The sequence below is a fragment of the Cyprinodon variegatus genome, unplaced genomic scaffold (genome assembly GCF_000732505.1).
Source record: "Cyprinodon variegatus isolate N-32 unplaced genomic scaffold, C_variegatus-1.0 Scaffold560, whole genome shotgun sequence".
Lineage (NCBI taxonomy): Eukaryota > Metazoa > Chordata > Actinopteri > Cyprinodontiformes > Cyprinodontidae > Cyprinodon > Cyprinodon variegatus.
Window position 1 is genome coordinate 570,377 of NW_015151013.1, and position 13,840 is coordinate 584,216.

At 37.6% G+C, this 13,840-nt stretch overlaps 1 protein-coding gene across 1 annotated transcript; it reads left to right on the forward strand.

The window, feature by feature from the left end:
• Window positions 1-5,857: 5,857 nt before the first annotated feature.
• LOC107095626 (gamma-adducin-like) lies at window positions 5,858-13,334 on the forward strand (the record flags this gene model as incomplete). The annotated part of the gene is made up of 6 exons (XM_015391792.1): window positions 5,858-5,876; window positions 5,990-6,049; window positions 6,633-6,853; window positions 11,745-11,889; window positions 12,728-12,879; window positions 13,237-13,334. Coding segments are annotated over exons 3-6 (596 nt in total), but the record flags the coding sequence as incomplete, so codon positions are not given.
• Window positions 13,335-13,840: the final 506 nt, after the last annotated feature.

Consider the following 13,840-nt stretch of genomic DNA (forward strand, 5'->3'; position numbering starts at 1 on the left):
GTCTAACTGGTGTTAAGACACAGGTAGTTCTTCTCACACCAGTCCACAAAGTTTATGATGACCGACAGCTCCTTCCCCTCAGAAACAGAGAACTTCTGGAGATGTCAGCTGTCCGTGTTGTAGGTAAAGTCTGAGGTGTAAAGGGTTAAGAGGAACGGAGACAGAACGATGCCCTGGGAGAACCCCGGTACTGCAGACTGCCACTTCGTACTGACAGCCTTGCAGCTGCAAGTACTGAGGGCATTCAGTGAGGTAGTTGATGATACAGGCTGCAAGATGCCTTTCCAATCCAGCATCCTCTAGCTTCCCTCTCAGCAGCTCTGGTCTGATGGTGTTGAAAGCACAGGAAAAGTCAAAGAACATGACTCTCACTGTTCTCCCTGTGGTCTTAAGGTGAGTGAGCTACCACTCCAACAGGTAGATGATGGCATCCTTCATTCCGATGTCAGGTCGGTAAGCAAACTGCACAATATCCAAGGTGAGGCTCACCATGGTGCACAGGTGGGCTAGAATGAGGCTCTCCATGGTCTTCATCGAGTGGAAGGTCAGGGTGTCTGGTCCTGGTCTAAAGTGGGCCAGTTCCTTGGCGTGCGGCATTTTGAGCTTTAGCTAATTAAAATTCATACATTATGAATTGTTTGTACGTCTTTCACGACTTTATAATTACGTTTTTTTTTTAAATCTCTTTATTGGTAATAATTTCAAAGCAGAAAAAAATGTCTTGGGAACACCTAGGCCCATTGGGTTTCAGCACCAGAACTGCTCCTAAATAAGAATGGAGCTTTTTTTTGTGGTCTGAAACCATGTCTGAATCTCTCCATCTAGTTTTCTGCTCATGTATTTCCCACACCTCCATCTCTCATCTCGAGTGACATAGAAATCTCAACACAAAGAGCTGATTTTCCATTCCCCCATACTTAAAGGGCTGTCAGTCGTGTCACAGGTTGTTGGATTTTTTTTGCTGTTTCCTCACTTCGGATTCAGCATCTGTCAGACTCACCAAGCCTGTCTCTGATCTGGACAGGTAAAGCTTCTTCATGAGTTCAGAAGTTCAATCTTTCTGCAAGCCTAACAGCTGCTTCAAAACATGTTCTTCTGGTGGAGATGTTTTGACAATGCGATCTACAAATCAGACATAAAACTGGTATAAAACCATAGATAAGTCCCATTAAGAAGCCCATAATGAACTGACGTATGTTTACTCATTTATATACAATATAAAATTCTAGATATTACTCAAAAGTGTTTTTCTTTTTTTGATGTGCCTTGTATGTATAAGACCTTAGGACATTACTTATGTTGAAGAAGAGGTTTGGTTTTTAAAACGATAAATGTGTAACCAGGACATTTTAAAAGACCAGAAGAAAAGAGTCTTGTATGTAAAATCTCAACTTCTACTGTAGATGTTGGTGTGCAAAACAAAACAACCCAAAATTAAGATTTTAACTATCAAAATGAGCAGGAAAAACTGGTTTGTATATATTCACCATTTAATGGCTTTGTATCTATTTACACAATGTTTATATATTGCGGAATATCTTCAATAATTACTGATATTTCATTGTGAATAATTTTACAGATAAAAAAAAAATTCTTAATGTCATCCTTCCATTCTAATATTTTTACTGTTATTTGAAATTAATAAACTGATTCTAAATCGCAAAGTTCAATTTTTTTGGTAACATTTTTATTACCTTAATTAATAGACTTTACTAGCAGTGCTTTCATATTTTAGTATTAGTATACTATTAAACTGTATAAGGCATTCCTGTTTAAAACAAATCATATCACCTTCTGCTATTGTTTTTCTTTTCTGTATGTTTAGAGAAAGAAACCAGATTCAGGACAAGCCTCCTCAAACCTCAAACCTATCCCCAGCTGAGATAAAAAACAAACTACAGGAAGGGTCAAGGGTGGACCCACTTTGTCAGCATGCTGAGCTCTGCCAGACATCTTGCTGAAAGATTCAGCCAATGACACAACTCTGATGAACTGATGTATCTTTGGACTTTCACAGAAGCTCCTGAGCATGACAGGCTGACATCCTTAAGATTTCATCCTAACCACAATCATAACCAACTTCTTCCTTTGGAAGTTGAACAGTTTTTCACTATCTCAATACAATTATTTAAATAGTATTTAAGCTCAGTGTTGGAGAGAGGTCATGTTGATTTCAATCGTTTCGTGAATGATTTAATTGAACATTTTGAATGTACAGTCACTGAAAGATGAGCTGTTTACAACTTTACAGTGAATCTTTAAGGTGGGATTTCTCACAATATTCTTTGAGAGTTGTTTCTTGGTGGCATCTACCTTTTTTTAAAGAACCAAAATAATCACTACATCTAAAAGTAAAATAGAAAAGCAAGAGACAAGACAAAGGTGTGTTTTTGTTTGTAGCTCTCCTTACCTCTTTTGGAAAACCATCTATGTCGGTATGTACTAACTGGCATTTGACCAGTAGTTTCTAGATAAAACTGCCTTCCCTGAAAAGTTCAAGTGGTCCGAAAGAATGTGGGGGCTGGACGGAGGGAGGCTGTTGTGTGCAGGAATCTAAGTTTGCATGTGGTTTCATTGGGAGCTCTGCCAGGCATAGGGGCAGGTTTTTTTTTCTTTCCTTTTATTTTGTTGGAGGGGCAGATGGGTGGGTTGAGGGGTCACATTGCTCCAGAGTGCAGTTCTACCTTTCATTACAGTAACCATTAAGTCCACATATCTGCTCCACCTCTCTGACTCTGCAATGTTTCCTGTTTTTTATTTATGTTAGCAAATGATCCAGTCCTCCTCCCCCATGTTCCAAAACTAAAGATACATTTGTTTGTGAATGCTTGATTGTGTTTAATGAAATGTGAAATAACTTTGTATTGGACGGGAGCAATGTACAGACGATCACTAAATAGATACGGTGGGATTCCAGAGTTGCTTTCAGTTCATAGAGGATTATTTTAAATACTGCTTTAACTATAACATCAGATGTCAGGTTGGGTGGAGGTTTCTAAAGACCAAATGCAGACATCTAAGGGTTTTCAACAGAAGCAAAAATCCACAAGCATAAATCCACAAAATATTGAAATCCAGAAAAACTCACATGGAGGGTAAAGAAATGATCATGAGGAACCAGCAAACAGTGACTTAACAGGAGGTGTATATATGGGAGACAAAAACAAAGACCAGGCTAATCTGCAGGTTGGGATCAGGTGTAGACAGAGGAATCTAGAAGGGAGCTATGGGAAAGGAGACTGACACAAGAGGGCAACAAAAAATACAATCAAAAATAACTACAATAACACAAAACGGGGATAAAACCAATGAAAACTGAAAGATGGGACTTAAAGAAAACAAAAACCATGACACAGAGGCTGCCTGTTAAAACTGAAAACAGAAATGTGCAAGGGATGAGATTGCTTTGCTTTTTATTAAGTTATCACCTGCCTAAAGAAGCCATGTCTGTTATAATGCTTATTTTTTAATTTACACATTTAAAGGTTGGTACATTTTTCATAAATTTATAAAAACACTTAGCCCGTTACAGCAGGATTTGCTAATGACTATCTTAATTTTTTTAAATATATATATACAGAAGGTAGAGTAAGGCCTAAAAGTTTTAACATTGTGATTGGGGAGTCCAACCTCGAGATGGTGAGGAGAAACGCCAAGTAGTAGAATAAAAATGTTAAACCTTTTGGAGAAGTACAGTAGCTTTTAAGGAGCAACAGTTCGGGAACAAAGTAAGGAGCATCACCAGCAAATATAAATGAAAAGCAATGCATAAGCTGTGAGTATGTATTTTTTTATGAGTACCTGCAGAAGGTAATTTGTATTTAATTACTGAAACATCACAAGGTTAGACCTAGTGTGAGACACACTGTAAATATAAGAGGCTGCCTCGATCTGCCAAAACCAAAGATGGACTGGTTGAAACATCACATTAGCAAGGCTTTTTTGGAAATAATGTTTCCACAACTTCATCCATTTGTCATTAAAATAGCCTTTCTTTGTCCATGTCTCCACAGCATGTTAAATCACTAATACTAGTTGACTTGACAGAACATTTAAAACTTGCTCCATATTTCTCAGATGTGTCTCTGCTATTTTGCAACCTCTATGTCATACATAATATTCACTTTAGACAAAATTGTGTTTAACCTGGTTAATGCAGTCTTGTGAGAAAACACGGCTAATTAGCCTTTTCTTCTAGTGACATTTCAAAAGTTTTCTTGAAATTGTATGGAAAAACAGAATGTGTAGACTTGCAGGCATTTTTCTTCACATGCAACTGTCCTGTTTTTTCCAAGAAAACCGAATCACATTGGACTGAAAGCGTTTTTGCTTTTCAGTCACACTGATTTGGTGTTTCAAACTCAGAGAAACATTCACTGTGTCTGTAAATTTGCTGGAACATAGTCATTTGGCTGGTACAAACTCTTCCAAGAGGAACAGATGCCTTGATATTTTACCCTGATCAAAATATTTGTTATGCTAAAAACAAATAGTTGTCTGCTAATAAGGATTATGATTGAAAACAGAATATCTGTATAGTCAGTTAAAGATATCAGATGCTAAAAATGTACAAAAACATGGAAGAGGCACATCTGAAATGACTGGCCTCAACTGTTGCAGCTAAGCACAAAAACAGCTTGATTATCAGACCAAAGGGTATCTTGGAAACCAGAAAAGGCAGTATTACATATATTATATATATACTATATATTATATATTATACTTCATATAATATATATTCTACATTAACGGCTGATTTCTCAAAGACTGGGTAGTCCATGTCAGAAGTTTGACTTTTATTCACATAAATTTTCTATATAAACATGAATAAAAAAAAAAAACAAGATGTACTTTCAGCATCCAGAAGATTAAGACATGTGATTTATATCTGTCAAGCATTTACATTACATTTGGTAAATCCAAATACAAAAATAAATTTTCTTCCGATAATTCTTCAGGTAGCTAATCATGTCATTTTTTTTGGTTCAAGGTAGATTAAAAAGATGTTTAGAGAAAGCATTAATGCACAGTCTTTGCAACACTTCAACTGTTAACGTTCCTACTCTTGTTATTATCACTACACCTGTACAAGTTAAAAGGGGAAGCTACTTTTATTGAACTATGTTAGGTACATAAACATGGTCAGGAAAACATCTAAAAAACTTTAGAGGGAATCATGCTGTGGGCTCACAGCCATCTGTTTTAACACATTAGAGCCATAGAGCTTGGATGAGCTTCTCAGACAGCAGTCTTGGTTATGAAATGAAGCAGCAGGAGCTAATAAAACAAAAAAAAAAATGACATTTTTGCAATAAGTGCATTTTTTCTTGAAATGAGGGGGTAATTGATACGGACAATATATCTTTAAAACAGGAAAACACAATTGCATTGTCTTATTTCAAGTGTATATGATCTAATTATCTTATTTTAAAACTAAAAATACAAATTCCTTATTTACCTACTCAAATTAATGGAAAATATACTACATTTAAGACATTTTTGCTCATTTTAGATCGTTTTTGGAGTGTATTCAGAAACAATAAGGAAGTTACAAAGTTTTTCTTTATTCAACAAGCTGCTTAATAGTTATTTCTAGGATGCATGCTGCAAAAATCGATTGAAAGCAGGTTGCAAATCCATCCTTTGCTTTCCCCCCGCAGCTTCAGCATGTAGTTGTAAAATCAGTACCACATCTAGCGCTGCTTTTTTTTTGTCCCGCTCCCAGGGTCCGATGGTGGGTGGATAAGTGAAGTCACATGGTCACTTTTCCTTTTTTCCCACACAAACACACCCACATCCTCCTCCATGCTGCCGCGCTTCTTCCTCACTCCTCGCACTGAGAGCCGCAGCGCGCAGTCCGGCTCCTTCTGGATCCTGTAAGCACAACTTGCGCCTCACGCACTTTTTTTTTCCTCCTGCGTTTACTTTTTTTCCCATCCCAATGAATCCGGATCGACATTAACAGCCGTGCTGTTGCTCTTTATCCCAGCCTCTGTTGGAGAAAGTCCACATCACGCCGTCCTGGGAGAGTTGGAGGGACTTTTTAGAGGTCATTTTCAGCGTGAGAGTTTGTTTTTGTTTCCTTCACTTGTTTGTGCATCATCTTATGTGTTTTTATCCTTTTTTTTTAAGTTGCAAAAATGATTGCTGCGTCGTTTGCTTTGTTTTAGTGCACTAATCCAACTTTTTACGCAGGCCCTATGTAAAGGCTGGTTCCTACCTCCACCCCCACATCCAGGTACTAACTGCTTTCCAGATGAGCTCATTTACAAGAGGCCCATACCTTTGTTTACCGTCCACCATGCTTTACAGGGGTGCTTTTAAAGCTTAACTTCTGTGTGGTAAATTGCTCTGCGATTAAAATGCATCATGTTTTTCTTATTTGGGCCATGTTTTGGTATTCTAAAAGTCCCTTGCATCATTTCCAAAGCATCTCTGACTAATGGAGCTTTGCACAAATCTGCATTTGTCAAATAACAATGTTCTCCTCTCTTTTGTCTATATCATGTAATTACATGAGTCACCGCTGCAGCTAGTACAGTTTCTTTTGCAGCTAAAATAACACAGGTTGCCTTGACAGCTTTAAACTGAGTGGAGGTGAGCTGATCCTTTGTTTTTTTCCCCCTAAATAGGAGACCACTGAGGAGAAGACATGAGTTTGGTGGATGTGAGGAGGGCCGCAGGGTCCTTGACCCTGCCCCTGTCTGGCAATGACCCCAAAGAGCACCACTTGGATAGCATGGGGGAAAGCGACCCAGAGTCGCAGCGAGGCAGGACCCTGTCGCCAGACCTGAGGCAGGATTTCAACATGATGGAGCAGAAGAAGAGGGTCACCCACATCCTGCAGAGTCCAGTACGTAGAACAGAGCTGCATGAGACTGCTTTCCTCCCACACAGAGGCTTTCGCTGTGTATGAGTAATGAACAGTGCTGTTAGAGCCAGAGAAGCAGTGAAATGCATTCTTTTCCATATTTAAAAAGCTGCTGTATTTACAGATGGTATATACGCCAAGATGGCAATGAAATGCTGCCAAAAACGTTTGTCACTTTATTATGTGGTGCAGATGTAGCTATATTGCAAAATTCAATTGTAAAAGTGCAAAAGTGACAAGATTGGTGGGATTCATCACATCCCCTCCCCCACATGTTGCTATACACTGTTGGTCAACAAGTCTCACAGCACTTTTTTCTTGTTCTTGACAGAAATAATGACTTGGCTCTTCAAAATTTTATGTCTGGTTATTTAAAAAAAACATTAGATCAAATGTTGTGACAACTAAAGAGTCTTGTATTTCGTATAGCTGTGTTTTTATTACAGCTTGTGAGATATGACTGTTAACCCTTTATAGGGCAAGATGGCATTTTTGATCACTTGCATACCCCTTACACATTGAGTCCCCCCATTCCTCAGTGAGGTCTAGAAACACAAGATCTATATCCAGCCATTCAGCAAAGATGCTGTTACATGGCTGTACGTCTTATTTTGGCATTTGACCAATTAGAAGAGCCCTTGAATGATATATTACCTACTGTAAATCAATAAAAAAAAAAAAAAAAAAAAACTTATCAAGTTAAGAAAAAAAGGTAAAAATGTAAATGCTCAGTGGGGAAGTGCGTAAGACTGTTACCTTGCAGCAAGAAGGTTCGGGTTTGATTCCCGGCCTGGGGTCTTTCTGTATTGAGTTTGCGTGTTCTCCCTGTGCATGCGTGGGTTCTTTCTCCGGGTACTCCGGCTTCCTCCCACAGTGCAAAAATATGACTGTTAGGTTAAATTAAGTTGAAAAATAAGTTATCAAGTTAAGAAAAAAAAGGTGAAAAGTTAATAAGCCAAGTTTACACTTTTATTTAGATTTATTAACTAAAAAATGTAAATGCTAGTATTAGCATTAATGCCTCTGGTTATGTTGTACCAAAAGAAAAATGTTTTTCTTTCGCTATCTGAGTGTTTTTCATGAAATTCTTATAGAAGCACTTTTGTTATTTTTCTTATATATAATATATTCGGGAAGTTGGCGTTTCTTGTTATTACATTGACATAAATTTTTTCCATCAAAATATGCATATTTTTTTGAATGTTACAAAGGTAATAAGGTGTTGCTCTGGATTCCAATAACACTATTGGCTTGAAACATTGATTTTCAAAGTATTTCACTGAGTGCCCTATAAAGGGTTAATCAGCCGAGTCCAAACTCTTCTTCAGTGTGAACCCAAGTTCATATTCAGAGGAGAATAGAATATTCATTTATTGTCCCTCACTAGGGATATTAGGGTTTTTTTTAGAAACAAATTAGCAACCAAGTTTGTAACAGAATAATAAATATAGTAGACATAAGTAGGAAGATTAAAAAAAAAGATTTGTAACATATCTGTCTGTAAAGGTGCATAAAAAACACCAGCAAGGTCTGTGCAAAAGAAAAAACTTAAAATTACAGTAGGGATGTAAACACATGAATAAAGAATTTTAGTTACGTTTTATAATTACAGCATAAATGCCTAAATAGAATTCCAGCAGTGAGTGCTGCTCCACCTGCCTGCAGTATTGAGGAACTGTCAGAAAGCTAGATGGCCATAATTTACTCAGCTATTTAATAAACCTCGATCATCCTGAAAGGCCCCGCAGTAAAACAACAGTTCGCTATGGTCAAAGACCAACCAGTGTTAATTAAATGAATCGATCTACAACAACTCTATTAAAAGGCTATTTCCTTGGTAAGTGCATTGTTGATGAACCCTGAATTGAATCTGATCTTGATTAGTCCTATGAACTATAGCACCTTCCACAGAAACCTTTTATATTGCCTTTTTTTTTTTTTTTTACAGTTTTTATGGGAGTGCTAACTTTCTTAGCAACTTTCTTCCCTGCACACATGCACAATACAATACCTCCGATACTGGTTTTATTGATGCCGATACCTCTTATTTTAACATTAGCATAAGTGGCGCTGATAAATGCAATCCATATCTTTGGGCTGATTCTTCAACTTCTACTTCCTCCACTTGCATCACAAAAATTTGATAATACTTAAAAGATGTAACACAAGTCCTAATTTAAACATAAAAGAAATATTTATTAATAAATCACACAAAATATTAACAATGGATAACAAATGGAGGTAACCCGATGCATGTAGTTTACTAAATAGAAAGACATGTCTGCTAAATGCACTTATGATAGAGTGATGGCATGCATACATTGCCCAGTATTGATAAAATATTTTTAAAAAATGCGAATGTCAGCTAAATAAATCAGCAGGCCGATGTTTTGGTCTCTCTCAACTTCAGTCACACTATGTTGAAATTCAGCAAACTACTGGTATATAGATTTGAGAAGTCATATAACGAGATTATTGCCCTTTAGTTTGCTGGGAGATTATAAAGTCTAGCAACTGCTGGGAGGAAGGATCTGCGATAACACTCCTTGGTGCACCAAGAGTGCAGCAGTGTTACTAAAGGAGCTTGATATTATTGTGGCAGCTTCAAGCATGACTTATCCAGTTCCAGTTTCTACTTGCCCCACACAAACTTAAATTTGTAAATTTTTCACATAAGTGGGAAAACTCAAAAACTGAAATTAGATTTTTTTCTTTTTCTGGAAATGAATTGAAAAAAGACTATTAATAGATAATATTCCCATCAATTCTTTTGTGCACCCGTACATCCATACATCTCAGTTACAGATGTTTTTACTTTCAATTAAACAGATTCAGGACTTTAAAAATGCAAATTAGAGTGTGGGATTGTGTGACTGCGTAGTGTTATAATAAAGTTTTATACAATGTTAGACACTCTTTAGTCATAAGGGTTAGGGTTTAGATACAAATTACTAAATTGTCAATCATTACTTGATTGTATCTGCTAACAATTTTCCTATAAACACTAAGGGCCTGATCTACAAAGATTCCACATAAAGGGCGCTGAACTGCAAGTTTAATTTCTTTTTCTCGTGTGTATCAGTGTGCATATTGCTGGTGGTCTACAATGGTTGCTTGTGCAACTTTTAAAATCTGTTAACTGGTTTGGTTCTGCCCATTTAAATGACTATATTGCATGTAATACTGGTAGTATTAGAGCAGCCATTAAAGAACAACAAGGTTCTCAGCCATGTAACTGGTGGAAATGATGACAATAATTATGAGAAAATAATTATGATATGAGATATTAGTACACTTTTCATAAGCAGCCCAATTGTAATGAACATTTTTTTAGAAAAGGTAATTACTGATCGATGACCCCCCCCAATCCCACTGCCTTTCCGAGACATGAGCCATAGTCCGATTCACAGCAGATAACGCTTCAGAGGGGCTAAGAAGATGCAAAAACTACAGCTATAGTTGAGTTTCAGATTGGAAAATCTCTTAAATTTTAACATCTGCATGTCCTCCACCCAAAAATTACATGATTTGGTCATTAGAACATGGGCTTTATATTGATGAACACAAATAACTTTGCGCACGCTGCCTACTGAATTGATATAGGTAAATCACTTTGCCCCTTCTCTGAAGATCAGCTTTGTGCCTACAAATAAGTGTGCATGTTTATTAAGATGTGCAAATAATGTGAAGATTAGGTCTGTAATGTATTTAAGTTCAGCTAATAGTCATTTAATTCCATAACATGTTCAACCTATTACTCCTGTAATGTATTAAGATACCAGGGGGTTAAAAACTTTTAAAGATAACATTAAGGTTGGTGCAAATAATTGAATTAATCAGGATTAATAGATTATAGAAATGATCATCAACTAATTTAGTAATCAATCGTTAACGGGAGTATAGAGACTCTAAAGATGCCTTTCGCTGACAGAGCAAACAAAAAAAAAGCTAATTTGTGCCATTTAACACTAAAAAAAAACATTATTGTCTGTCAATATGCTCTATCCAGCATTCCTCAAGTGGAAAAGTTTTAGTTTCACCTGGCTGAATTCTGTAAAAAATAGTATTTAAGGAATCTTAAATAAGATTAAATAAGGAAGCAAAATTATAATTAGTTGCAGTCCTAGATAACATAACCTTTTGGGTTTTGTCCTCTTAAAAAACAATCTGTCCTTTCTATGTTTGTTAATATGACTACACAATTTCAGGAAATCCTTCAGTGGTGTTTTCTGATCAATTTTAACAAATCCACGTATTTTCTCTCTATAATCTTTGATAATGAGCATCATTGAGCAGCAGTTTTTTGTGAGACAAAAAAAAAAAAAACAACCCTACATTGATTGCAGTTCAGAAACTCTTCTCAAGCTGAAGTATTAAATCTGTATTTAATAAGATTTCAGGCTAACCTCAATCTAACTGAAGACAGCACAGTCTGGAGTACAAGGAGGTGTAATGCACAAATATCAGTGAAGTGGATAGAAATAAGACGAGCCCACACTCATCCTTGGTTGCATAACAAGCCCAACAAGTGTAATTCATCACCATGGGAACTGAACGGATGGAGCAGAATACCAGAGCTCAACCCTAGCTAACAAAAATGCTGTTCTAGGACTCACTGCTACTCTTGATGCAAAATTTGATAGTCATGTTTATTTTACACCCCTCCTCCTTGTTTCTTTTAATGAAGCCCCTTTTCACAGACTCACAAAGAGCCTTTTAATAAGCCTTTGGTGATTTGTGTACAGTGGCAATAAGGAGAACTCCCTGGACACATCCTCTGGAGGTGTTGGAATGAGGTGAAGATTGTGTTTGTCTCAGTTGTCACGGTGACAGAGCTTTACAGCACTGTTTTTCCTTCTTGCTTCGATTTCAGGTGTTTAAAGATGAGCTGGAGGGCCTGATTCAGGACCAGATGACGAAGGGCAACAACCCCTCAGGTCTCCTGGCACTGAGGCAGATTGCTGACCTGGTCATGGCCAGCACCGTGGGAGGAGCTGGCCCTTTGACTTCACCCATCAGTGAGTGGCTGTGTTTACAAAAGAATCTGTCTACGTCCCTTCGAGTCAGGTTGACACTAAGTGTGCCGCATGTGTATGAGCGTATTCTGCACACTGATTAACCTCATTGTTGGAGGGAAATCTCTCAGAATCTTGTGACACTCGACAGCCCTGAAACTGCAGAAGAAGCAGAAAGTTGTTGACAACATCCTTCATTGTTTACTCCCCTCATGACCACTCTTTGGAAGAAATTAGAGCAGTTTGCTATGGTAATTCTGTTAGTGTGACTGTTTGCCTCGGGGGAGGCTTTAACAGAGGTCATAGAAAAGACATAAACATTCGAATCAGGCCATGAAGGAAGTGGTTGCGAAGCTGTTTATGCAAACCTTTCTTTTAGAAAGCCAGAGTGGTCATAAAAAGAGATTGGGTTCTGTATCATTACATGTCCTTATATGGAGTAAAAAGCCCAAAATATCTTCTGGTTTTACGTTGGGAATTCTAAGACCTTTTAAAGCTTCGTAGCTGCATCCAGCTGTGCAGACTGGAGTTTCCTGTATGTAGTAAGAGTCATGTAGAGTGGAGGAAATCCATAAAAGTATTTTTGCTTGGCTTCTAAATTGTTTTAAAGATTGCTTGTTTATCCATTCATCAGTCCATCCTTTTGTCTGTCCTTCCACCGCCTATTCACCCATCCATGCTTAATTAAAGAACTAATCTAATTGCATAACTAACTTTTTAATTTGACTCTGGTAAAATATGGGATGCTGACACGAGGCGAATTGTCCAAACGTAGATGTAAACATGTTAAGCAATGCTTTGAAACAAAGTGATGTGCAGGACGTGTTATGTCTTTCTGCAGGCTTTGGGATGGTAACTCCAATTAATGACTTGTACAGCATTGAGTCTCCTTCCTTTGCCAAAGGAGAGAAACAGAGCCGTTGCAAACTGGCCACCCTCTACAGGCTTGTTGATCTCTTCAGCTGGGCTCGTTTTACAAGCTCCTACATCACTGTGAGTATAACTTCACCGTCTGACTTTGCTGCACGGTGGCTTATTTATGCATCACATACGTTGGCATATCTTTATGTGAGCTTGGTGCTCTGACTCGTTGTTATTCATATATGGGATTTTTAATTACAAGTGTGTGAAGGCTGACATGAATTAACTATAAAATACCTGACAAGCACTTAAAATGTCAGAGTTTGACATTTGAGTAACGAGACTAAATAGGTAAAAATATCCTGGAGATATACTTCATTTGCATCAGAGTACACTGGCTTTTGGATTCTGACCGGAATCATTTTGTGTCATGTGGTCAAAAATGTTGGACTGAGGTGTGAGCCTCCTGCTTTCTTCCCTGTGACTCAGGTGCGTGTCAACAAAGAACAGGATCACATCCTCATCAGTCCACAGGGCCTGTCATTCGCTGAGGTGACTGCAGCTAATTTGGTAAGAACAACCCCTGAGTCAGATGCTTTTTACCAAATGCTATTAGTTGTGTGCTGATATGCTGTTTTAATGCATTTCATTCATTCAAACACTGGAACACAAGCAGATGTTATGAATTCATTCATTGACTGCATTTGATGACTGTATTTGTTTAGAAAATGAGATATATTAACAGTGTTCTTAAAGTCAGTTCTTAATCTGTGTTCTAAATGTTTTTATGTGCTAGTATATTTGTAAATTCTGTTACACTGGTTTCTGTTGTGTTTAGAAATGTGCAGAAAATTCAGAGCTCTGGTTCAGAGAATCATACCAACTAAAGCATGTTGGGGGGGTCACCTGCTCATGAATCTTAAAAATTCTTTCCTTTTTGCAATATTCTTTTTAAAAATGTCTTCTGCAGGAAGAAGCATAAAGTTCCTATCTATAGTGGTGGTTGAGTAATGCAGGGTCTGTCTGTGCAGAGGACCCGGTCCACACAGATCAACACAACCATACATGCATATCAGTGGCTGCTGCTGCTGCT